At 34.2% G+C, this 27,223-nt stretch overlaps 1 protein-coding gene across 18 annotated transcripts in view; it reads left to right on the top strand.

Annotated features, from left to right (window-relative positions):
- The window catches only part of ANKRD17 (ankyrin repeat domain 17), a 193,160-nt gene that overhangs the window by 98,444 nt on the left and 67,493 nt on the right, over window positions 1-27,223 (top strand). For 15 of the 18 annotated variants that reach the window (XM_036271035.1, XM_036271043.1, XM_036271078.1 and 12 more), the window contains 14 exons: window positions 1,651-1,807; window positions 5,866-6,013; window positions 6,253-6,400; window positions 7,538-7,771; window positions 10,289-10,383; window positions 12,364-12,601; window positions 14,270-14,461; window positions 14,835-14,944; window positions 16,779-16,866; window positions 18,423-18,550; window positions 18,806-18,949; window positions 19,346-19,448; window positions 20,886-21,638; window positions 25,833-25,981. In XM_036271035.1, coding sequence (XP_036126928.1) covers window positions 1,651-1,807; window positions 5,866-6,013; window positions 6,253-6,400; window positions 7,538-7,771; window positions 10,289-10,383; window positions 12,364-12,601; window positions 14,270-14,461; window positions 14,835-14,944; window positions 16,779-16,866; window positions 18,423-18,550; window positions 18,806-18,949; window positions 19,346-19,448; window positions 20,886-21,638; window positions 25,833-25,981 — 2,687 coding nt within the window. The remainder of the gene's footprint in view (window positions 1-1,650; window positions 1,808-5,865; window positions 6,014-6,252; window positions 6,401-7,537; window positions 7,772-10,288; window positions 10,384-12,363; window positions 12,602-14,269; window positions 14,462-14,834; window positions 14,945-16,778; window positions 16,867-18,422; window positions 18,551-18,805; window positions 18,950-19,345; window positions 19,449-20,885; window positions 21,639-25,832; window positions 25,982-27,223) is intronic. The other 3 variants (XM_036271118.1, XM_036271122.1, XM_036271051.1) reach the window with 2 other exon arrangements.

The raw sequence follows: 27,223 nt of genomic DNA, 5'->3' as shown, positions 1-27,223 counted from the left end.
AAATGCAGGTTTTGGATCAGTAAATCTTAGGGCCTGAGATTCTGCATTTCTAATAAGATCTCAAGTGATAGCAATGCTTCTAGTTCATGGACCACATATTGAGTAGTGGGGAATTCTCTAATATCTGTCTTAATATCAGATGTTTATCGTCAAGTTGGAGTAAAGGTTCTTAATCTTGGCTGTGTGTCAGACTCTTCTTAGAACTTTTAAAATATATGGATGCCTAGGCCCCACTTCTGACTTAACTGAATTACATATTTAGATATGGGAGAGCTCTAGCATCTATATTTTTATAAAGCTCCACTTCTTGATGGACAACCTGGATTAAGCACTGCTGAGTTAGAATAATAAAGGTTAGAGATCAGCTTTTTTTTAATAATGATATCTGGAAGAGAACAAATTCTGTTTCATGCAGATGGTTACTAACCATTTCTGCTTTTGAAATATTTTTTTTCTGAATTTTTAAAATATGGTACATTTAGATAGGATATTGAGTATAAGTTGCAGTCATAATTTGAAATAAATAGGTATTCAAATATAGGTTATCTTTTATATAGACCATAATGTTTTGTTAGGGCATTTCTGGTCACAAGTGATAGTAGTCCAACTAAACATTCTTAAATAAAAGTGAGCCTTTGCCAAAAGTATAGGGTTGGTGCTGGCTTCTGGCACTGCTGGTGTCTGAGTTAAAAATAACTTTATCAGCCCTGGCCAGTTTGGCTCAGCAGTTAGAGCATCGGCCCGTGGACCTGGGAGTGTCCCAGGTTTGGTTCCTGCTAAGGGCACATACCTCGGTTGCAGTTTGTCTCTAGCCCTGATTGGGGTCGTGTGGGTGGCAACCAGTCAATGTGTCTCTCTCGCATCGATGTTTTTCTCTCTCTCCTTCCCTCTCTCTCTCCCGCTCTATCTGAAGATAAAGGGAAAAATGTCCTCGGGTGAGGATTAAAAATCAGTAAATAACTTTACCGGCCTGACCAGTGTGACTCATTGGTTAAGCATCAACCCATGCACCAAGAGATTACAGGTTTGATTCCCGGTCAGGGCATGTGCCCAGGTTGTGGGCCTGATCCTTAGTGAGGGGCATGCAGGAGGTGGCCAATGTTCTCTCTCATTGATGTTTCTCTCTCTCCCTCTCCTTTCCTCTCTAATATCAATAAGGAAATTTTTTTTTTTTAAATAACTTTATCAGAACTCTATCTCCTTTCTATTTCTCTGTTCTTTTGTCCTGTCTTGAATTATTTTTGGGGTAGTCTTTTTCATTTGTGGTGATATAAGTGGCCAAATAGCTCGACTCAAATCTTAGCAATTTAGCAACCTTTGAACATAGGTTCTTTTTTCAAACCTATGGCAGTGGTTCTTTTTTCAAACCTGTGGCAAAACTCTGGGTGAGGATTCCTGATTGTCTCAGTATAGCCAAAGACCCATTTCTGGCACCAGTCGTGGGATCAAGCAGTTGTAGATTAATTGGAAGAAATGAGATTATCAGAGAACTGGGGAGAAGGGTGATTTCCGAAAAGAGTCAGGACAGACAGTATCAATTTATAGTGTAGCATTTGTAGATTATTTGATAACATATATGGAGTTCAGTAACTTGAATTTTGCTTTATTTCTCCTTTTGGGTGCATTCATTTTGGTATGAAAATATTATAGGAATAGGCAAATTATCCACGGCTGATGGTAAAGCCTTTGCAGATCCTGAAGTGCTTCGGAGGTTGACATCATCTGTTAGTTGTGCGTTGGATGAAGCTGCTGCTGCACTTACCCGTATGAGAGCTGAAAGCACAGCAAATGCAGGGCAGTCGGACAAGTAAGTACATTTTCACTGAGATCAATATAAAAAACATTTTCTTAAAAATAATTTAAAAATAGCTAACATTCATATTTTGCCTGGAACTTGACCTGCTACTTTATATGTATTATCTTATTGATACTCAGAAAAAGCCTTAGGCATGGATTTTGTTTTATACCAATTTTACTCATGAAAAGCTTAAGAGAAGTGAGTAACTTAAACAAGTTTAAATAGATGACAGGTGGCAGAGCTGGGACACCAGTGTCTGACTTAGCAGATATGTTATAAAAGACCTTTCAGTGATTTAGGTTTTGTTTTCTTTTAATGTTTTGGAAATAAAGAAGTAAATGCTCTTTAATTAGTCATGCCATTTTCCAGTTCATGTACATAGTTCTGACTCTTTTAAAGGGCAAAGTTTTTATTTGTTTTATGAATGTACAAAAAAATGTCTAGTTCCCATTACTTGAATGTAAGTGCTACATTCAAGCACATTGTAGTACATACATTTATTTGTGTATGTGCTACAATTCCTTTTATATAATATAGTCAGGGTTCATTCACTAAATATTTTGTGACTTAGCTTTTTAAGTTTTTCTGATGATATGCAATAAAAATTACACTATCTTGTATATGAAAATAATTATGTATGTAGTATATTGAAAAATGGACGTAAACTCCAAAGAAGTGGCTGGGGGAGAAATCACTAATACATGTTACTTTTTACACTATTCAGAAGCTTTATTTTTTTATTGATTTTAGAGAGAGAGAGAGGGGAAGGAGAGAGAGAGATAGAAACATCGATGTGAGAGAGACACATCGATCAGCTGCTTCCTGCACATGGTGACTGAGCCCGCAACCTGGGCACATGCCCTAACTGGGAATTGAACCAGGACCTCTCAGTCCATGGGATGACTCTCAGTCCACAGTGGCAGGGCCTTTTTTTTAAAAAAAGATATGTTTTGGCCCTGGCCGGTTTTGCTCAGTGGTTAGAGCGTCAGCCTGCGGTCCAGAGAGACCCGGGTTCAGTTCCTACTAGGGGTATGTACCTCAGTTGTGGTTTGTCCCCAGCTCTGGTTGGGTCGTGCAGGTGGCAGCCACTCGATGTGTCCCTTATGTTTTGTTTAGTTTAGCAGTTGCCTTTAAACATTTGAGAAAATGGGAATATTTTTTTATATGTGGGTTTGGAGAATTGAAAATAGCATTTAAGAATTGGCTTTTATTATAATAGTGTTTTTTAGACAACAGTTTTTAAGAACATGAAAGAGAGGTTATATAGTATTAATAAGAGTATGAATTTGCTGTTTCTCTTGTCTCTGTATTATCTTTTTGTAGATTTTTATGTTCTTATTTTATAAATCTTCTCATACATTGATTCTTCTTTAGCTAACTTCTGTAGTTAACAGTTCAGTTTTTCTGGCCAAATGTTATTGTTCTCCAAATATTTTTTAATGTGGTGCTGTGCCTGCTGAGACTGTGGCAAGAGAGAAAATTAAAAACACTTTGGAGAGTGTATTAGAGCTCATTCAAACTGGAAATAGAATAGAAAAAAAAAATATCATAGATTCTTTGGCACAGAAAATACTGGAAGTTATCAGCAATACAGTAGAACATGTTTGTGACAGTCATTTATTCATCAAGGTTTGAGAAATATAGTGGAGTACAGTGAATGCTATGTTTCATATTTTACATTAGTTAAGGTGCAGTATCGTGGGAGATTTAGTGTGCCCTTTGCTCATAAGTTTTTAGGTTCAACTATTGCTGAAGTAGTTCCTATAAGATTGTTTTAAATCAAGCATACACATGTGGAAATTGAATGAAAGTCTAAATGGGAAGGTAGAGGACGTTGTGTGTGCCTAAGGTGGAGAGAGAGAGAGTGAGAGAACACTTGAAAGAGAGGTGAGTATGTTCTCATGCAGGAAATGTCTTGTAGGAAGGATTTGTTCTAAACTTGTTTGAAGATGGTAGAGAACACTGACAGTTTAGGAACAGGAACAGTCAGTATCCTGTGAAATGGAAAATAAGAGACAAACTTACTAAACTGCTATTCAAGACTGACTTTGGTAAGGAGATAATACAATTAACAAAGGTAAAAGATGTAGTATGGCACACAATGGTAAGAATTATGGGGGAGAAAATTGAATGGGGGTGTGCTAGGGCAGTGTTTGGGGTTGGAGGTTGTGTTGCATTTTTTTTTTTTATCCTCACCCGAGGACATTTTTCGTTCAGGTAGAGTGGGAGGGAGAGAGAGGAACAGAGAGAGACAAACATCGATGTGCAGGGACACATCGAGCGGTTGCCACCTGCACAACCGACCAGGGCCGGGGACAAACTGCAACCGAGGTATGTGCCCTTAGCGGGAACCGAACCCGGGTCTCTCAGGACCGCAGGCCGACACTCTAACCGCTGAGCCAAACCGGGCAGGGCATGTTGCATTTTTTAATAGGGTGGCTTTTTAGCAATGATCTGATAGGAATGAGCTGTATCTGAGAGAGGCACTGTCTTGGTAAGAGGGACAGCAAATACATATATCTTGGCATTGGAGCTTAATTAGCACTTTTGATAAAAAGCAGGAAAGTCAATGTGGCCAAATTGGAAAGAGCAAGAGAGAATAGTGATGAAACCAGAGGTAAAAAAGGAAGAGTTGTGGGATGCTACCACTAGACAGATCTTGTAGGGATTTTGGCCCTTTTTTGTGAGTGAAATTAGAGTCCATTGGAAGATTCTGAGCAGAATAGTGACATGATCTACTTTTCTTTAAACAAGATCTCTCTGGCTTCCTCATTGAAAAGAACCAGAAGGACATCAAGGGTAAAAGCAGGGAGATTGCTTAGGAGACTTTGCATAATCTGGGCTAAGGATGGTATTCTGAATCTAGCACATAATAGAGATATAGAAAAGATGTTATCCATGGATACCTGTAGTATCTGAAGTGACAGGGTGATGTTTCAAAAGGATGATATATGAATTGAGTTTAATTTGAAATAATATTTATTAACATCCCTGTATTTAGTGTTTTTCTTAGAATGAACTTTATTCAAAAATGAGAGAATTGTCTATAGTTGGAATTGTTTAGGAGGTTTATAGGACAGACACTTTATTCTCAATCTAATTTCCTGTTCCACTTTTTCCACTCTCCTTTTGCTTGACTTCAGCCTTTGCCTTGCTAGATATTTTTCAGGCTTCCTCAAAACATGATGGCATAAATAAACACTTTTTAAAAAGATTATTTTCTTATCAGTTATTCATATATTAGTCAAAATTACGTGCTCACATATTTTCCTGCCTAATTTCTCTTTACAAATTTTACTCATTTTAGTAAATTTTTTAAATTAAATTTTGTTGTTGTTGTTGTTGTTAATCCCACCTGAGGACATATTTTCCACTAATTCTTAGAAAGAGTGGAAGGGACCAGAGGGAGGGATGGGGGATGGAGGGGCGAGGGAGAGCAAGAAAGAAACATCCCTGAGAAAGAGACACATTGATTGGTTGCCTCTCCATCTGCGGGCTGTATTCTAACCACTGAGCAACCTGGCTTATTAAATTTTGTAAAAATTTTCCATTCCAGGTGGACTGGCTCAGTTGGTTGAGTATTGTCCTGTGCATCAAAAGGTTGCTAGTTTGATTCCCAGTCAGGGCACATACTTTGGTTGCGGGTTTGATCCTTGGTTGGGGCATGTTCAGAAGGCAACCAGTTGATGTTTCTATCTCTTGCATTAATGTTTCTCTTTCAAAGCATGTCCTCAGGTGAGGATTAAAAATTTTTTTTTTTTCAGTAACCAAACACATTGAAGTATAAATTGTAACCTGTATTTTATTCATGTGATATTCTGTAGTTTTTTATGTTTTAAAATTTTGGTTTCTTTACACTTACAGTAAGTTGGACTTTGTTTTTGCAAAACGGAAAACAGTTTGTAATATTAAAATTCTTAATTCATGACTTTTATATGTATAACTGAATTATTATTATTTTTTTTGCTATGGATCCTATTGAAATAATTATTCTTGCTTAGCACTACTGTTCAGTACTTAGTTTTATAATATCATATCCCGATACTGAGATATTTTTCCTCTAATAGCCGCAGTTTGGCAGAAGCCTGTTCAGAAGGAGATGTAAATGCTGTGCGAAAGTTACTCATTGAAGGGAGAAGTGTAAATGAACACACCGAGGAAGGAGAGAGCCTCCTTTGTTTAGCTTGTTCTGCTGGATACTATGAGCTTGCACAGGTTTGTATTATCAAAATAAAGCTCATGAGTTTTTAAATTTTGTTTTGTTTTTAATCTGGCCTGCTTAGTAAGGAAATAAGGCAACCATTAGGCTCATTTCAACCAGTAGTTTTGTTAGCTATATTTTGTGTTTATTGACTCTTCTAATTATAGTATGTTTATGTAGGTGTTACATATGTTCAGATTTTTTTTAATGAAATTATTATTTTCTAATATTTTTTAAACTTTTTTTTCATAAGGTTTTGTTGGCAATGCATGCAAATGTGGAAGATAGGGGAATCAAAGGTGACATTACACCTTTAATGGCTGCTGCTAATGGAGGACATGTCAAAATTGTGAAGTTGCTGCTAGCTCATAAAGCTGATGTCAATGCACAGTCTTCAACAGGTTATGCATATTTCTTTTTTTAGTTTTAAGTATGAATACTGTTTGGTAATTATTTCACAAAGAGATCATTAGATGCTTTTGCAATTCTCTTATAAGTCGTGCTGCATGTTTGCATAAGTCTATGCATTAGCTATAAACTATATAGAGTATATTTTGAATGAAATTTCACCTGTTTTGTGTATGAGGGCAGTTACTTGACCTTTAAAGATTCTTTTATATTAAACTCTGGTCCAGTTAGAAGGGCCACTCTTTTGGAAATGGAGGAGGTGTGAGCTCTGGCTCAAAAAACTCAGGCTTTCTATTTTTCGGGGATAAGGTAAGAGAAGATATGGAGAACAGGAAGGGTATGGAATGACAGGCAGGTTTTGCATTACCTATTCTTACTAAACTGTGGCCTATAAAAGAGAGTATATGAAAGCACTGTGTCCCACAGGGACATACTTTAGCCTTAATTAATTTTTTTCCTTTTAATTTTGAGCATAGATAGATTTGTATAAAAGCTCTAAAATCATTTGAAAGTATATTTTGTGCATTTTTTTCATGCAAGATTTTCAAAATTATTAAATATTTTAAATGATTTTTAATGTCTATACATTAAGTTTGAAGGAGTTTTAGAAATCCTTATTTTACCCAGAAAGTTGATTATTTTTCCCTGTAACATGGGAGAAGGAATATTTTTGAAGTTACTTTTATTTTGATCAGTTAACTGATATTTGAAATTGTAGAGAAAACAATATGTATGATGAAAAGGAACAGTATGAGGTGTACCTATATACAATGAATAATTACAATCCAACAAAATAAAGCTTGTGAAGTGTTTCTCTGATTACAGTTAGAATGAATATAACCTTTTTGTCATCTGGAAAGACTTTCAGAATTGCTCAGTTCTTTTATAACTATAATTGTAGTGAGTGTATCTGATTTTCCACATGTATTTGATTATGATTTTAAATGGAAAGAGCGGCAAATTGATTTCAGTAAGATAGAATACAGTGAGGGAAGGAAATATATCTAAGAATGTTATCTGAATGTATTAAGGTTATAGTCTCTTATTTCAGTTTCTTTTTTATATTAAATTAGATTGTGTTATTTTGATATTTTATGTTATTGTCTTTTTGTTTTTCTTCTCTAAAATAGGCAATACAGCACTTACATATGCTTGTGCTGGAGGCTATGTAGATGTTGTAAAGGTGCTCTTGGAATCCGGTGCTAGTATTGAGGACCATAATGAAAATGGTCATACTCCTCTTATGGAAGCTGGAAGTGCTGGACATGTGGAAGTAGCCAGATTGCTGCTAGAAAATGGGGCTGGCATTAATACGCATTCCAATGAATTTAAAGAGAGTGCCCTTACATTAGCTTGTTATAAAGGTACAGTATAAAAGATCTTTTCAAAACAAAGTTTTAAACACTGCCCTGGCCAGTTTGGCTCAGCGGTTGAGCATCGACCTGCGGACCAGAGAGTCCCGGGTTCGGTTCTTGCTAGGGACACGTACCACAAAGTTTTAAACACCTGAAATGACAGTTTATATATTTTAATTAAAATTAAATGTAAAATTAAAATGTAATAGTATATAGCATTAATTAACGTAAATAAGTGTTTAAAGTCTTTGAAGTGAAAGTCTAATATGTAAACTTTTAAAATATAAACTCAATATTATAAATGTTGTCAATGAAAAATGACTATTGCTCCAGTTACTTTATCAGAAAGTTATTTAATTTTAGTAATCACTTTTAAATGGTGTTGCATGTTAGAATATTTTTCCTGGTTCAAACAAAAGAATCTTATTTAATCCAGAAGCATTCAGCCTATAAGTTTAAAAGAAAATACAATAAAAGTAGCCAGAATAATCTACTAACAAGAAGGTGCTTAAGGTATTTCTTAAGGTGCCAAGAAGAAAAGAGAGAAATTGAAGAAAAAGGAAGATATAAGAGAAGAAAAATGAAAAGTGACATGGAGGGAGTTTGAATTCAAAAGAACAATTTTGGAGTATCATCAACACATTTAGTAAAGTTAGAAGTAAGAGCTGATCGAAATTGAGAATGCCTACCCATATATAGCTTTACAAATGGGGTGCATAATATTTTAAGTGATGTAAACCAACTGGAAAATATTGATAATACAGAAAAATATTTTGGGGGGTAAGGCAAGATAATTGTCTAAAAAAATGATTTGGTCTTCAGCTCTAGATTCTACATTCTAAAAAGAAAGCCACAGAGGCAGATATTTTTCAAATTTCTCCTTTATGACAGATAAATGGCTATAAACTAAGGAACTTTTTAAAAAAGCAAATTACATGCAACTGTATGTCTGCATAGCCATTCAAGTCAATGTTTCATATCATCAGCTGTACCATATTTTTTGTCATAAAATAAATGATGAATTTTGGACACTGAGGCATCAAGAAAAAGCTCTTGCAAGGCGAGTATAAAACTTGAGATACTCTCAGTGGCTGAATCTTCATTTACCCAAGCTTGCGAGTGAATACCTCCTAAAATTTTGCTCCCAGGACTTTGTTGCCTCACCCTAGTCCTGTCCCTGGTGTGTTTTGTTTCATTCTCTTTCAGAGTGACCAAGGTTGTGAGAGTTCTTTTGGAATAATTTTCTTAAAAACATGGTTAAAATAATGCTTAGATACAAGAATGACTAAAATTTAAGTTAAAAATGGTCTATCTAAAGTGTATTTATTATCCGATGTTAACAGATTTTCGGGTACAGGGTGATTAAGAAGCACAGCTGAGGTCCATTAGTTCCCCAGTTTGGTTGGGTAATTAGGCAGAGGCTGATATTCTGGAAGGAGAAGAATTAAGCCTTGGGCCAGCATCTCCAAGGCAGATTGACCTTTTCACAATACTTCTTGATTCTTGAACCTGGCTGCATTTTACTACTGAGTCCCAGCTAGCCAGAAGAGCATTAAGATGAGCTACATATAGGTACTCTTCCCTCTCTCCTTTGCTTGTAGCACCACCCTGCTTTCCAAATTGGGCATCTGAAGTTGGAGCTTGCAGGCTTTAATTAGAAACTAAATACAGAACTGAGCTAGTGGAGAGCTGTCTCTAGTATCTTCATGGATCCAAGGGCTCTCTCCTTTTCCTCTATTTCTGGTGAGGTCTCCTAGGCCATAGACTGACAAGGAGGAGATGGGGAAGGGATAGAACTTAGGCTGAGGCTGAACACTGATGAGGCTCTTTGGGAAGGAGAATCACAGAGGAAAGGGAGGCTGGAAGGTAGGTAACAAAAACAAGACATGGCAGATGCTACCCTTCCTCAGCAAAGGTAGTTTTATTTTAAGTCTTTATCAGTGATTCCACCATCTATTCCTCCCTAGTCCCAGTTGATTGAATATAAGCATGTGTATAGGTGTATGTATATTTATATCTAAATAAATGAATAAATATTGACTAAATGGTATTGTTTCAAGGATATTTTTATATATCCAGTTCTCAACTTACATGCACATTGTTCCCAAAAAGTTTTAGTTACTGAAATTTAAAAACACATTTTCTCACAGAATATCTTCAATGATAATAATCTTCCAAGGCTACTAGTTCATGATAGTTAATTTATTCCACACCATAAATAAAATAACTATAGCATGCCTGGGCTCTTAAAAGGTTGTAGAGGGGATATTCTGGGTATTGGATTTTAGTGGCATCTTTGCTCACCTGCAGCAAGGATTCTAGTAGCAACAGTGGTAGAGCAACAGGATAAGGAGTAGAACAGCAAAGATAACTTGTATTCAGTAGCTGAGGGTAGCTTGTAGTTGACGTTAGTATTATACTTAAATTTTTAATGCTGTAATTTATATGAAACTACTAAATATTATAATTTGTTTTACATCTTTTGGAATACGATTTTTAAGTAATCTTAATACACTTTTGGTTTAGGACACCTAGAGATGGTGCGATTTCTTTTGGAAGCAGGCGCAGATCAAGAACATAAAACAGATGAAATGCACACTGCTCTAATGGAGGCTTGTATGGTAAGATTGGTGAAATACATGAAATATATTTACATATTATATAGTGTACATTGAGTGCCTTTTCCTTTGGCTCAAAAATTCTGTCTGTTATAGCCTTATTATAGAGAAGAATTTCTGCTATCTTGAATTATTATTAGTTTTCAGAGACAGTTGTATAACATTGACTTTTATTAGATGTACTTTCTGAAGCTTTATAGCACTACCTTCATTTTCTTAGTCTCACATAATTATACTAGTTTTACATAGTTGGCACAAAATGATTTTTAAAAAGGTTGACCAAGAATATTAAAGGAGGGAACTATAATTCACAGAATACACACATATTACTAAGCATAACATGTTTATCAAACCAATATTTATAAAAATTTGAGCCCTGGCCAGTTTGGCTCAGTGGTTGAGTGTTGGCCTGTGGACCTGAGAGACCCGGGTTCGGTTCTTGCAAGGGGCACGTACCACCAAAAAAAGAAAAGAAAAATTTGAAGTTAGAATATTATTTGTGTTACATAATTCCCTCTCTGTCATGGTCTTTTCTGAGCCCTGAGTTCCTTTTGTAAGGACTCTGTTTTAGAGTTTGTACGTGGAAATGGGTAATAATAGTACTCTTAAACTTTTTGTATCTCAGTGATTTGTGGCACAGAAATGGATCAGAGTAACATTATAGACAGATACATGACAAAGATAGATAAAGGCCCCAAATGAATTTGAGATTTCTGGTTGCAACTTTCCTTCAGTGAATAATAAAGGATGTTAATTTTTAATTAGTAATTTAAAAAATAGGTAGCCACTTAAGACCTGAATTTTCTTTGTTTGTATTTTTAGTGCCATGCCAGTGTTTGCTTTAGTAAATTATATTTTTTAAACAAACATAAGTTTTCTCCAAAGGTTTTGAGTTTCCCCATCTTTTAAGATGAGGAATAATATCCTCTGGGGTTTTGTTGTGAAGATTAAATGAGATAGTGTGTGGAAAACACATCAGTAATATCCTCATGATAAGGAACTTAAAACATTTGTAAACTCCGCCCCCCCCCCCCCCCCCCCAAGAAACAACCCGTAAGTAAATTAAGAAATTAAATGGAATATTTTATAGATTTAACCAGTATGCACTGGAAGTGTTATAAGTAGATGAAAGATATTTTTAGTAGGGGCCAGGAAATACAGGATTTGGCTATGGAGGGAGAAAATTCTGAGCTAGAGGAATACCTAAGTAATCTTTTAGTCATAAGACATTAAAGTGGTGGTATATGGCAAACACAGAGGCAAAAATGAGCATGACATGTTAAAAAGATGAAGTGCCTGTGATACAATATATAAAAGGTAAAATATATCAAAGGAAAAAAATCGAATGCAAAAAGGGGCCTTGGCATTGCTAATAGTGAGTAAAGCTGTGGTAAAGGGGAGGGAAGATAATAAGAGTACTTCTTTTTTTCTCTTTCTTAATGTTCATTGGCATTTGAATGTTGAACAATAAAAGAAGTACCATGTGCATATTGTGTTCCCCTTCCCCTAACACATCATTCACAGTTCTCCCAATCCTAACTAACATTATCGTCTTTGTTTTTTTCTACCTAATCAAAAGTTTACTTGTTCTTAAGGTTTCTTACAACAAATTCCAACTTTTGCTTTCTAACCCTTTTCCTTTTAATAAGTTTATGCCATGCAGTGTTGATGTTATCTTATAATAGTCTCTTGTTTCATGTACTTATTACTGTTTTCTTTTTCCTGATGGTTAATAAACTTCTTGATTGAAGGCATCATTTTTCTGTGTTTTATATTCTCAATCTCTGTTTCCTCCTCTGTACTGAAGAAATATAGATAGGTCTTAATAATACTTGCTTACTCAACTGTTAGTGTAGATTTATTAGTTCTTATTTGAATGGAGATTGGTAGCTTTATTTGTATAATAATTGAGAAATCTTCATATTTTTAAAGATTTTTTTTTTTAATGATGCTGATTTACTTTTTTAATTGCATTCTAATTAGGATGGCCATGTTGAAGTAGCTAGGTTACTTCTTGACAGTGGTGCCCAAGTGAACATGCCTGCTGATTCATTTGAGTCACCATTGACTTTGGCTGCATGTGGTGGGCATGTGGAACTTGCGGCCTTACTTATTGAAAGAGGAGCTAGCCTGGAAGAGGTGAATGATGAAGGTTATACACCATTGATGGAAGCAGCTCGTGAAGGACATGAAGAAATGGTTGCGTTACTTCTAGGCCAAGGTAACCATTCCAATCAAGACACTAAAGCATAAATGTATAAAATGTAAGATTTAAATTTTAAAAATTAAATTCAGTATTTCATCTTTCTAATAGATTTATAATGAGAGTTTTCACAAAAACTAATAAAATATTTGCTTTGAAAATGAATTTCATACTGTGCTAAACAAAATCAAATAAACTTCTTGAATATAGAGCTTTAGAGCTATCATGTGCTACATGATTAAAAACAGAACTGGCCAAGCTGGTGTGGCTCAGTGGATTGAGTGTCATCCCATGTACTGAGAGTTCTGGGTTCGATTCCTGGTCAGGGCACGTGTCCGGGTTTCGGGGTCGATCCCCAGTAGGGGGTGTGCAGAGCAGCCGATCCATGTTTCTATTTCTTCCTTCCTCCACCTCTAAAATAATCAGTAAAAACAGAACTGGCCCTGACTAGTGTGGCTCAGTTGGTTGGAGCTTCATCCCATACACCAAAAGATTGTGGGTTCAGTTCCCGGTTGGTGCACATACCCAAGTTGTGGGTTTGATCCCTGGTTGGTGTGTGTAGAAGAGACAGCCTATCAGTGTTTCTCTCTCTCTCTTCCTCTGTAAAATCAATAAAAACATTTCCTTGAGTGAAGATTAAAAAATAATAAAAAAAAACAGAGAACTGGAGGTCAGGTAGGGATGTAGATTACGTAGGAGCATATATGAGATTCAACACTTCTTAACTTAATATCTAATGTTTCATGAAACGCATATGAGAAATCTTGCCCTAAGGATTAACTTGATGAGAGTGCTAGAATGCACATATAAGAAGCTGTGAAAGAGCCCAGTACACATGGAGTTTTCTTTTGGGAAAATGAGTTACTTTATTAAGATACCTTAAATTGAGAAGTGATCTCTCATTTCCATCCATATTTGTAGTCTAATTTTTATATCTGTCTTAATAGTAAAGTTTTTGTTTAGACAAATTTAAGAGGAATGGCACATTTTAATAAAACCTTTTTACTGAGAGGTAATAATGACTAGAATTTTAAAAGAATAATTTTGGAGCAGACTTCTTAGGTTTGAATCACAATTCTACTGCTTGTCAACTTTGTAGTTTAAGGCAAGTTTCTAACCTGTGCCCTAATTTTTTCATCTGTAGGGTTTTTGTGAGAAAATACATAGATACAGATTTTAGAAAACTATCATATAGTACCTGTTAAGTGTTAGCTGTGTTGATGGTAATAGTGATGATGATGATGTTATGACTTTGGTCAAGTTTTTTAAACTTCAGTTTACACCTTTCTTAGGTGTAAAATGGAGCTGATAGTAACATGTAGAATGCTTTCGATACTGTGTGGGAAATAGTACTAGCATATTAAACATTAGGTGTTAATAATTAATCAACATCTTTTTCATCATTATTTTTCAATCTTATAAGGAGGGAATGTAATTTATTTTTCTAAGCTCTTTTATCACCTTATTTGTACCCTCTGGCTGAATAAATCTTACTTCAGCTATGTACATCAAATACAATTAGTGGATATGGTTTTGATAGTTTATTTTTAACTGCCTCTCAGAGTAGGGGAGAGACACTGTTATTTTGTAAAGTGATACAAATACTCATTTTTGAAGTATAATTTACTAGGAAATAATCTTGTTTTTTATTTCTGTAATAATTTAATGACTTCCTTTAAATTTTAGGAGCAAATATCAATGCACAGACAGAAGAAACTCAAGAAACTGCCTTAACTCTGGCTTGCTGTGGAGGTTTTCTGGAAGTGGCAGACTTTCTTATTAAGGCAGGAGCTGATATAGAACTAGGGTGTTCTACCCCTTTAATGGAAGCTGCTCAAGAGGGTCATTTGGAGTTAGTTAAATACTTATTAGCAGCAGGTAGGCATTTTTGCATTTGGAAGTTTTTTTTACATAATTTAAGTAAAAATGTTTATAGTACAAATAATTTTTCTGGTGTTATGGCACACTGAATGTGAAAAGGTCATGTGATAAAATTTGTGTGTATTCTGCATAAATAATTTTTCTTATTGCTGTTTGAAGTATCTGCAGCTTAAATTTCAAGCAGTTATCTAGTTCTGTTGTTTTTTTCTCTTTTGCTTTGAAAGATGCTGACAGTATTCTCTTTCTAGAAATGGATAAGGATATTTTGTCTAATTTGAGGAGATATGGCTTATCTAGAAGAAGTTTCTGTGTCCATCATTTGTGTCTTATGATTGTTTTTTTAAGTCTGTGCATTGTTCTACTGTTGCAGGAGCTAATGTGCATGCAACAACAGCAACAGGGGATACAGCACTAACATATGCCTGTGAAAATGGTCATACTGATGTAGCGGATGTTTTACTTCAGGCAGGAGCAGATCTGGTAAGCTATGTCACTTTTTAAATCCAAATACAAGGAATTAATTTAAAATTACATGGAGAATATAAGCAAAAGGTATTTCTTTATTTCTGATTGGACTTTTTACCATTATTATCTCATTTAGTCATGTTTTTCTTTTCTATACCATTTGGTGCCCATTAGTATTTTCCTTGTTAGCAGGACTATCAAATCTACTCCTCATTCCCCACCAAAGAAAAGGAAAAACTTTGTGTTAGATATATTAAAACAAAATTATTTTCTCTTAGATACTTAGCTATTTTTAGAATTTCCTGATTTGGTATAAAAAGGCAAATATGGCTTAGAGGCATTTCACTGAACTTAGGAAATGAATTGTTCTAATACTGTTCAAAGCATTTTTGAATAAAATAAGTTTAAAAGATGAGTACTTAATAAATAATTTTTTTCCTTCATTTACCTTTTAATTTAGTAAGAAGGAGGAAATACTGAGGTCATTATAAGGAAGATTGTAAAGAAATGTCAGGGAAATTACAGAGAGTAAACAAGGTCAGAAGAGGTAAAGATGTCATCTGAGATTATATTTTGGGCTGGGTAACATTTAGAAAGGTAGATGTGGCAGTGTTGTGACAAAAAGATATTCTAGTTGGACGAAATAGTATAGGGTGGGTATAGCCTGAGAGATAGGGAAGCATAAGCAAATGTGTGTGGGGAAAATAACTAGTCTTCCAGTTTAGACTGTGAGGTAGTAGGAGTAAAAGGTGGTTTTAGTTTAGTTGAAATATAAGCACTCATAATTTCTTGGGACTGAGATTAACAAATAAATGGGTTTTCCTGAAGTTCATAGTTTATGACAAATTCACGTACAGGCAGAAATAGGCTCCTACATAAACTAGTTTTTTAAGCTTGATTTAACTTATTTATGAAAGGAGAGGGTTGAATTACATTATTATTGTGGTCTCTTGCAGCTCTGCATGTGTTGGCACAATTCTTGAAGCACTTATGACACACATATTCTAATTGTGTGTGTATTACTTTCTTACTAGATTTTGAGCTTCTTCAGTTTAAGAACTATATTTTCAGTATTTACCACAGTGGCTATGAAACACGCAACAATGTAATATTGCTTAGTTAACTGCAATTAGAATAGCCTAATGTATGGCTTAAGAGAAAAATCAGAAGTTGTTCATCAGATGTGAGTGTTAAAAATACATTCATAAAAGGTATTTTTTTTTCAAACCTATATATTCTAAGATCTGACAACTTTTCTAGTAGTGTTCTCAAATACCCAGTAATCACAAGACCGCAATAGATTCTTCATCCATCCTTTTGAGATCTAGATATCTCTGGTAATATTTTATAATCAGTGGTTTAGAGTTAAGTAATCACTAGCCTTTTGTTTTTATATAAGGTAAAATAAAGATAATGAAAGAGAGTGATGTGCTTACAGAAAGTCATACAGATAGGATATAAACTTACAAAATGAAAATCACTTGGAGTGGATGAGATTAATGCTAATAATGTGATCATTTCAAGAGGGCTACACTAGAGTGCCATTCGCTGTTCAAGTTTCACAATTCTTTTTGTAAAGAGCGAAGGTAAAAGGATCCAGATGAATTTGGATGAGGGCATCACAACCACAGGGATATATTTCTAGTTCTTAAATTATTTCTGTAGGACATGTTTCTAAATTTAGATTTCTAAAATTGAAAGACGTATTGCTAAATTTCCTTCAAAGAATGATGTTTATGATATGTTTAGATTCAGAAATTAGTCCCATTGTTTTCCTTTTGATTTTCACGAGAAAGAATAATTGTTCAATAGCAATTAAATATCAATTAAGTCTGTGTTTTTTAAATAGGAGCATGAATCTGAAGGTGGAAGAACTCCTTTAATGAAAGCTGCAAGAGCTGGTCATGTTTGTACTGTTCAGTTCTTAATTAGTAAAGGTAGGTTTGTGTAAAATAATAGGGTTGTGTTTGTTTTGTTTTTAATGAAAGGTATCTGTTCCCTGAACTCAGGTATTTATTTATTTATGTTTAATTAATTAAAATGGGAAGGGGAGGGTCAATCCTCACCGGAGGATATTTGCCATTGATTTTTGTTAGAGTAGACGGGAATGAGGGAGGGAGGAGGAGAGAGAGACACACACACATTGGTTGGTTGTCCTTGCATGACCCTGACCAGGACTGGAGATCGAACCTGGAATCAAACCTGCAACCCTTCAGTCTGAGGGCCAGTGCTCTAACCACTGAGCAAAACTGGCCAGGGCTGCACTCAGATATTGAAAGATTAAGGGATAAGAGGACATTTTTTTGGTATCATATGCTGAGATTTTGTGAGTGGGTAGTTGATAAACATCCTGCTATACATAGAACAGTTCCAAGCTATAAAGAATTGTCATACAAAGTACCACCTTGTCAAGAAACACTTTTGAAAAAATATTTCTCTGTATAAAACTTTGAGGATTTAGATAACTGAAACCTGGATTTTTATGTTTATAACCCTGATTAACTTGGTAAAAGAGAAAGACTGTGTGTGAAAAGACTGTATACAATTAAAAAGGCAATTTATGGCATTTTCTTCTTATCAAAAATAACTAAAGAAATGTACAGTTTGCAATTGTTTATATGTAAATAAATCAGAAATGTTTTACTGATTAAATTATTTGAACACTCACTTGTGATGTATGTTTCTACCAAAGTATTTTCAAGAATGAAATTATTTACATACTCACTATACTCTGTTTTTTTAAAATATGTATTTATTGATTTTTTTTTTTTTTTAGACAGGAAGAGAGAGAGAGAAAGAAACATCCATGTGAGAGAGATACATCAGTTGGTTGCTTCCTGCACTCCCCCTTATGGGGATCAAGCCCGAAACCCAAGCATGTGCCCTTATTGGGAATCCAATCAGGACCTCTCAGTCCATGGGGTGACACTCAATCTACTGAGCCACACTGGCCAGGCCTCTTGCTTCTTTGTTAATTTTAATGAATTCGATTTCATTTTCTTTCTGCCATTTTATTTTCAATTTTCACATTGCTTAGCACAGTGCTTCAAATCTAAGACGAATACTTGTTTTCATTCTCTACATACTTAGTCCATGGGGATCAGTGTGAATTTTTTTCATTGGTTTTTAGTCCACTTTTCTACTGAATAACTTAAAATGTAAATAAAATTTTATATTTTACTTTTTAAAAACAGTGATTACATTAGTAGTATATTCTTTTATTCTTATTTTTTACTGGCACATACTGAAGTATTTATAGATGAAATTATATCACATTTGTCTGAAATGTGTTTCAGAATAATTCAAGATGGGAGAGGGAAAGTGATGTGGATATATGTGAAACAAGATTGACTGTTTATAATCATTCAAACTGGGTAATGGCTATTTGGGACTTTATTATACTGTTATCTTCTATTTTTATGATTTTGAAATTTATCATAATTTGAGAAACTACACTCTAATAACATGATTTTCTCTGCCTTGTCTGTTTCAGGAGCGAATGTAAATAGAACTACAGCTAATAATGACCATACTGTACTGTCCCTGGCTTGTGCAGGGGGTCATCTGGCCGTGGTGGAACTACTTCTGGCTCATGGGGCAGATCCTACTCATCGTTTAAAAGTATGTAATTCATATGTTTCAGGTTGCACTGTGGATTCTTTATTCTTGAATACTAGAAAATACCATCTACAAGTTTCATCTATAATGGTATTCTAAGTGTATTCATTTTCTTCTGTTTTATTAGAGGAAAGTATTCTTTACTCAACCTATGGTTTTGATGATGTATATGGGCCTTTTGGCTTTATCTTTCTTAATGGTTCTGGAAATTAGCTTATTAAAAAAAAATTTTTTTTCCTTCCATATCCATTCTTTTAGGATGGCTCAACTATGTTGATAGAAGCAGCAAAAGGTGGCCATACAAGTGTTGTTTGCTATCTTTTGGACTATCCTAATAACTTGCTTTCAGCTCCTCCACCAGATGTCACTCAGTTAACCCCCCCATCCCACGATTTAAATAGGGTAAGATTGAAAACTAAAACATTTTATATCTTCTTTCTTCCCCCTTTGCTTAGAATTTCAGTTTAAACTAGATTATTTTTTGTTATAATATGTAGTTCTCTTTGTCAGTGTACTTGATGTGGTTAATGAATATCTGGTATAATATTCAGATTCTAGATTGATAGGTCTTTGCTTTGCTCTCTTATGGTCAGAATAACCATTTGAATTCAAAGTTCATAAAAAAAAGTGGGAAATAATTAGGTACCAACATATTTTAAGTAAATATGTTATTGTCTGAGAGTAACGCCATATTAGAAATATCTTGAATAAGTCTTTGTAACTTGTTGTTCAGTTAAAGCACATTATTTAATGGAGTGTGTAGAAAAGCAGAAATATAATTACTTTCCTTTGTCTTAGGCTCCTCGTGTACCAGTTCAAGCACTGCCCATGGTTGTCCCACCTCAGGAGCCTGACAAACCACCTGCCAATGTTGCCACTACACTTCCCATCAGGAATAAAGGTCAGTTATACTTCTAAAGACAGTTTCTAACATGTTGTCCAGGTAAAGATGATAAGATTATAAAAACCTAGCCATTTAAAGTTATTTTTCCACAAAAATTGAATTTTATTAAGTTGGCATAATTAATTTTTTACCTATGGAAAAAGCATGTTATTGGGAGAAAAGATAGTGTATAGCACTAATTTGTGCTAGAATTAGAAGTATTTTCAAGAGAAATTCAGATGTTCATCTTTGATGCAATTCAAATTATCCATGATTTCCTCTAATAACTGGTCATTTCTATTTATGTTAAAATGATAGGCTGGTTATAGTTGGGTAACTTTTTTTTTTTGTAAATTAAATTTCTGTAGTGATAGCATATAATTAACAAATTAGATTAAAATTAAATTTATTTTATAATAACTGGTATAATATGCATTTTATATCTGGGATACCTTTTCTCGATCAATAACAAAGTTACTTCAGATATACTTGTTTGTTTCTCTAGAATTCTGGAGGTCCATATGTGACTTGCATGTTCATAAGCTATGTCCCAAAACATTACAGCTACCAGTTTTAATCAGGTTTTTCTTTTTAAAAAGTTTTACCTGAAGAACCAGTGTGATTTAAATTTTTGGTTTTTGGCTACCTATATTATTTTACCAACAAGAATACTAAGTATTTCTACCAGCTCTTTCCAATCACTACTACCAATCCAAAGCCTTGGCACCTTTTTCAGTTGGTATAGCAAACAACTGATTGCTGTACTTGTAGCCAGATCTTGTTTTTTCATCTGGCTATCAGAAGATACAGTGGATGGTGTAGTTCAACATCTTTTCTTCCGGGATCCAAATTCTCTACTGGCCAGGTAGCTGTGTGAATATGTGAATTTATATCTTGCCTTTATGAGTCTTGAAGACGGTAGGCCCCAACAAAGACATATTTTAGATGGATTTTAATTTCCTGGTACTTTTCAGTGGTTTGGGTACTCTATGTGTGTATGTGTGTGTGTTTAAAAGGCACAGACTATTAAATGTGGAAAAACCTTGACTTAGAGGTCTAAGTTTTCCCTGCATCTTAATAGTTTAGCATTATTTTTTATTCTTTTGATAAATTTTTACATCATTATGACCAGATTACACATAGCCTTAGATTTTACTTTAATTGCACCTCTTAAATATCACAAACCTGCATCCCTCTAATGTCTAATTTTAGCCATGTGATATTTTTAAAATTCTGAAATTAATTTCCCAAAGATGACTCTATGCACATAAAATACATACATTTTATGTTTATGATAAAGAAGGTGAGTTTGTTTTTAACTCTTTACAGTACATTTTCACCTTCTATGGCTATGATAACTTGGTGCATAACTGTTGGCACTAAACCTCCCAACAGTAACTCTGTAATGAGGATGCCATTCATGTGCACTTCTGAGGGGGTTTCTTTTTCACACAGCTGCTTCTAAACAAAAGTCCAGCAGCCATTTGCCAGCAAACAGCCAGGATGTACAGGGTTACATCACCAATCAGTCTCCAGAGAGCATTGTAGAAGAGGCTCAGGGAAAGTTAACAGAACTGGAACAGAGGATAAAAGAAGCCATAGAAAAGAATGCACAGCTGCAGTCCTTGGAACTGGCTCATGCTGATCAACTTACCAAGGAGAAGATCGAGGAGCTGAACAAAACAAGGGAGGAACAAATTCAGAAGAAACAAAAGATTTTGGAGGAACTACAGAAAGTAGAGCGAGAGTTACAACTGAAAACTCAGCAGCAGCTAAAAAAGCAGTATCTAGAGGTTAAAGCTCAAAGAATTCAACTTCAGCAGCAACAGCAACAATCTTGCCAACATCTGGGACTACTTAGTCCTGTTGGGGTTGGAGAACAACTTTCTGAAGGAGACTATGCACGATTACAGCAAGTGGATCCCGTTTTGCTTAAAGATGAACCCCAGCAGACTGCTGCTCAGATGGGTTTTGCACCAATCCAGCCTCTGGCCATGCCTCAAGCTTTGCCTCTGGCGGCAGGTCCCTTGCCTCCAGGGTCCATCGCAAATCTTACAGAACTTCAAGGAGTGATAGTTGGACAGCCAGTACTGGGCCAAGCACAGTTGGCAGGGCTGGGGCAAGGAATTCTGACAGAAACACAACAAGGGTTAATGGTAGCCAGCCCTGCTCAGACCCTCAATGACACGCTGGATGACATCATGGCAGGTGGGTTTATATTGTTACGAGCAGGTATCAAAATATGATTTGCTTAAGGCGACTAAGTGTACCAGAATTTTTTGCCATTGCCCAACTTGAGAACTACTTTTGGACTCTTGACCCATGTATATCTTTAGAAATATTAGTTCAATCTCAGAAGTTCTCAGATGGATACAGGTCAAATGAAAGATTAGCTCGTTCAATACAAGTGACTGAAACTTTCTGGCTTAGCTGATTAGGCTGGGAATCTAGGTTTTTCCTTAGCGGGTTGATGTTTGATTTTTTTTATTTTTTTTTTATTTTTGTTTTTTCTCTTTAAGTTCAGAATACTAAGATTGAATTTTGTCTTTTTTGCTTCTGTATTCACACCAATAAACTGGGAAATTGATAGAAGTTGAAGTGCAAAACTTAATAGGACATCAGGAATCTTATTGGTAAACAGAAATACTTTATACCCTAATGAATCAGACTTTAAACCTGATGGATATTTTAAAGTAGTTTTTTTAAACACCTTACAACAGTAATAAAGTACCAAACCAAATAGGGTTTGATTATATTGTATGTCAGTGATTTTATCTCCTGTGAATGTTAATGTGTAGTCTCTTTCTAATTGTATTATGGGAAGGTATGGCCCCCTCACAGTACCATAAATATCTCTTTAAATGTGTAGTCAGAGAAATTTTATTTCATTATAATTAGTTTTATTGACAAGAAAAAATAGAAAGTTACTTTAATGGTTTTAGTTTTGGCACATATTTTTCCATAAATTCTGTAAAAAAGTAGTACAATGACATTTTACGGGATTATAAGTCATAAAAATATTATACTGAGAAGGATCATTTTCTTCATTTAAAAAAGCTAATGTAAAAGAGAAAATTTGAAGAAGAAGGAAAGGGGAAAAACAAAGAATTAAATAGTTCTCTCCCCCTCTGTTTTTTACTTTTTGGTCTATACTTAAAAGATGATTGAATTTTTCTCATTTTGAAATTATGTTTAGTAGTATTATATATTTATGATGAGATTATATGTAGTTGAACATTCACCTATTAAAAGAATATACTAAATTGTATAGTGTTGATGTATTTAGCTAATATTAAGAAACCAGCTAATGAGATGGATTTTCTATAATTAAAAATTGCTCTAAAGTTTCCCACTCTTCCCCTCCCCCCCACTCTTTTAATATCACCTCAATAATACTATATGGAGTGAAAGTCTCTGCTAATCTTATAGGGTACAATAGTTATCTTGGGAAAAATGCTATTAATCATTAGTAAGAACTGTAAAGATTCTCATGGATAAGTATGACATTATTGCTAATCACCATTAGCTGGTTATAATAATTGGGAATACAATTTAAAAGAATTGGATATCTTCTTGGAGCACAGTAACGAAAAATTCCAAATTTGATCATTACTTCCATGGCCATTAATCTAGATAATAATGGTGTTCTATTATGTCAGTTGATCTATCAAATAATGTATAGAGTTAAGTGTTATTTATCCAATTAAATGAAGAATGGACATTCCATACCAATGAATATTTAATATTTTGTTGATATGCTATCAAAATTTACCTGATGTTCTTGGGCATAGTTATCAACAATGATTTGTCAGACAGTTGTTGTATGGTGTTTGTGCTGATCAAAATTATCAGGGGTTTGTAAAATAGTTTTCCTGTTGATTCATTTACCAAACAAAAACATTAAGTTTCTGCCTATGTGTTCCAGGTGTTTTAATATATAAACATTTTTTTAAATGCATAACTTTTGAGGATATACGGCATATATTTGTCTTATGAAAATATTTTGCCTTTTTATATGGATAGGAGAGATAGCCAGAAGGAAGAACAGGATTTTTAAAAATCCAACTACTTATATAAAACCTTTCCCTATCATCATGAATGTTCACATGCATGAATACTCATGCACTCACTTATGCAACCTTTTCTTTACTTTAAACTTCTGTGGTTGTACTTGTTCTTTCAGTTGACTAATGGCCATTTTTGTTTCTTTGGGGTTTTTAATGTCTTTCAACCTCATTAGGCTCAGTCGTCCTTCCCTCCTACAGCATAAAACTTGTTCTTTACCCCTATCTCCCATTTATTAGACTGCTTTTACAAGATTCGGTATCTTTTTCCCTAGTACCTGGCTGACCAAAATCTATCTTACCTGTTTTACGTACTTGCCAAAGCAAAATCAGTTCTTTGTTTAACCAATCTTACTACCTTGCCATTGCTGTGCTCTCAGGTTCCTCCTTTTGTTACCCGATGTTAAAAGTTTCCTGAGCATCTGGTTCTCCCTCTCTAAAATCTAACCCCAAGTGATGTCCCACATGTAAAGATCTGTACCAGGTTTCCTCTTCACATTCATACATATTTATAGTTACTTTTAATTATAGAGAATGGATGAGTGACAGGCAGTTATTTAGTTTTAAATAAGGAAATGAAATGAGGGAATTAACTTTTCCTATCTCCTTTTAAATAAGGTGATAAGAACAACCAATTTGACCAAAAATAAGAAAACTAATTTTAATATGTTCTTTAAAAGAACTTACTCCAATTTAAGGGTAAATTGTATTTTAGTCATTTAAAGCTTAAATTTTTTTTTTTGTTTAGTGTCATGAAATAAAAATAAGTTCTTTGAACAGATTCGTGGTCATTTTGTTTAAGCAAATTTTTGTATTTAACATTTTCATTTGGAAAAACAATCCAATTAAAAAAGAATATGGACTCTATTAAAAGTCATACATTTTATAATTTTGAAATTTATGGATAGAATATGTACATTTAAATTATCTTTATTTTTCATTAATGTACAAGCTATCATTATGGAGTGATAATATCAAGGTCATTTGATGATCAATTTAATATATTAGTGTGAGCCCTTTTCCATTGATCTGAGTCTGTAAGGCTTCAATGTTTTGATTTGTTTTGTTTTATTCCCTTTGTTTTTCTTTGGCTTTTAAAGGGACTTAAAAATGTGTTATTTATAGAATGTGTGTCGCTATAATGTATAGTGTATGTTTGTGCCTGAACTAAGAATTTTATGTAAAACAGATTTTTTTAATGACAATCATGTTTATATGATTGTTATAATAAGTCAATTTTAGTTTTGTTCTTGGCAGGATTATAACCTCTTGCCTGGTTTCAGATCCAGTTGTGAATCATGATTGTTTTCTGTCTGATGTAGTTGATAACTACGTTGGTAACTTACATCTACACTATTGTTGACCATTCAAAGATTAATGCCCAGACTTTAGTGCTGTAGCATTTTTAATAGGGGAAAAAAGGATTGGTGTTTACATATCAACTCCAGAAGTGAGTCAATGGTGGGAATCAAGTACTCTGAACTGCTACCACCTTTGGAGTTCTCCCACTTCAAGTACTGACCTAATTAGCCCCTTCTCAATTTGCATATTTTGGTGAAAATATCATGGTAAAATTATACTTAGAAGAACTAACAATATGTATATGAATGTGTGCATACATTTATTTCTACCCTAATCTTTTAATTTTGTCCTCACATGTCAGTGTGATTGCTGGATTGATTGGTGGATATTTTACCCCCCTCAAAGTACTTCTACATGTGAGAAACTGTATTTCTGTGTGAGGATTAAATTTTTATATTTGATTATGCTGTCATACTGAGGGCTACAATACAGAATATAATTACCCCCTGTCTGCAGTTAAATAGTAGGAGGGTTTTTAAATGATTGGATAGCAAGGTTCTCCCCAACATTGATATTACTTATATTAGTTATAGAATATAAGGTGTGGAATTGGCAGGTAAAAATTACATTTTTCTCCTTCTGAACATGACTATTTTACCTTTTATTCCTTTTCTCATTAAGAAGATATAATGGGCAACTTATCCATTTGCATTTATATTTCATTTTAATTCGTAAAAAATTTTTGTTTTCAGGGTTATTTTGAATTAAGGTTTTATGATTACATACCATGAGAGAGGAATTTGTTACTCAGATGAATTATTAATTAGAAAATGGATTACTCTCAGTATACATTATAATTTTGGACTATTGTCCAAAGCCAGAAATAACCAGGATAATGAGTTAATACTGGTGGTATGGCAGTCTACCTGTAGACATTCTATTTATTAAGAAGTCTTTAAATATTTTCTAATAATTATTTCTTACTGTTACCTAACAATGTTTTATCCTTATTAAGTGCAGTTATTTTGTTCAACAGCAGTCAGTGGAAGAGCATCTGCAATGTCAAACACTCCTACCCACAGTATTGCTGCTTCCATTTCCCAACCTCAGACTCCAACTCCAAGTCCCATCATCTCTCCTTCAGCCATGCTTCCTATCTACCCTGCCATTGATATCGATGCACAGGTAAGGTTCAAATTCAGGTGTGGTGGATTTTAACTGGGATTATATCATCATTAACAACATTAATCAGTGATTTAAATCATCTTAGACTGCTTTGTCTTTGGTCAGAGACTTGAGCCACACTTAGAAATAAATGAGAATCTATAATTTTTAAAATAAAATACCAAATATGATTTTTTACTAATAATTATGTGATGGTGTAATTTCTAAGGTTTTTAAATGCTCTTTTTGAAAACTTCAGAAGAGGATATAAAAAGAAATAACTTATTTAAGATTTGTGCGATATAAAGCACTCTTAAAAGATATGCTTTAAAATTCATAATGGATTGTATGTAAAAGAAAAAATTGAGTGTGGTGATGGTGGGGGTGGGTGGGAGTGGAGTGGAAGAGGGCACAGAGGAGATAAATGGTATTGGGAAAATAAAATAGTAAAAAAAAATTGTTCAATTTATATGTCATATATACTCAATAGCACTTATATCATCTTTGAAAAATGTGGTCTTGCTGACTGACATGTAGTGAGTTTGTTTCTGTTGAACATTGTTAGATAAAAAAATAATAAAATCTCAGTTCTTTAAAAAGATAGTTTACTATGAAATCTCAAGGCAAAGTGAGGTTAGAGAGGAGAGGATAGCTTGCATTTCGTCATAAAGAAATGCTGAGACCCAGCTTAGAAGACAGTTGAACAAGGTAAGGTATATGGCCTTCTTTATGACTAAGAAATGTTTACAAGTTTATGTAGTTTTTTTTGTTTTGTTTTGCTTTTTTGACAGGGTGTGTGTGTGTTGGTGTTGGGAGGAGTTGTACATTATAAAACTTTTAGTTTTGTAAATAAAGAGTTAGTTCTTTACAAATTTGACTTTCAGGAAGTGTGTGTGTGTTGTTGGACCAGTACTCAACCTATTTAAAATATAACCTGTCATTAACATGTTTCTTAGTAATACCGTGAAAAAAGAATTTCATTTCCATTTTTACTTCCCAAATGTTTCTTTATTGTTTTATATGTACTAACTTTTTTTATTTAGCACTTAAAATTACTAGGAACTGTTTTTCAGGTAGTTATCTAATCTTCAGATCACATATATGAGGTAGCTACTCTTAAATACCCATTTCCCTGATGAAGAAACTGAGACTAAGATTATTCATTTTGCTTACAATAATTTCATTTAGCTAAGAAATGGTAGGTGTGGGGGTCAAACTTAGATCAGTTTGACTTCATAGGCAACCTTCTTAAATAACATACTG

Source organism: Molossus molossus, unplaced genomic scaffold (genome assembly GCF_014108415.1).
Source record: "Molossus molossus isolate mMolMol1 unplaced genomic scaffold, mMolMol1.p scaffold_m16_p_1, whole genome shotgun sequence".
NCBI classification, from domain to species: Eukaryota; Metazoa; Chordata; class Mammalia; order Chiroptera; family Molossidae; genus Molossus; species Molossus molossus.
This window is presented reverse-complemented; position numbering and strand designations above follow the sequence as displayed.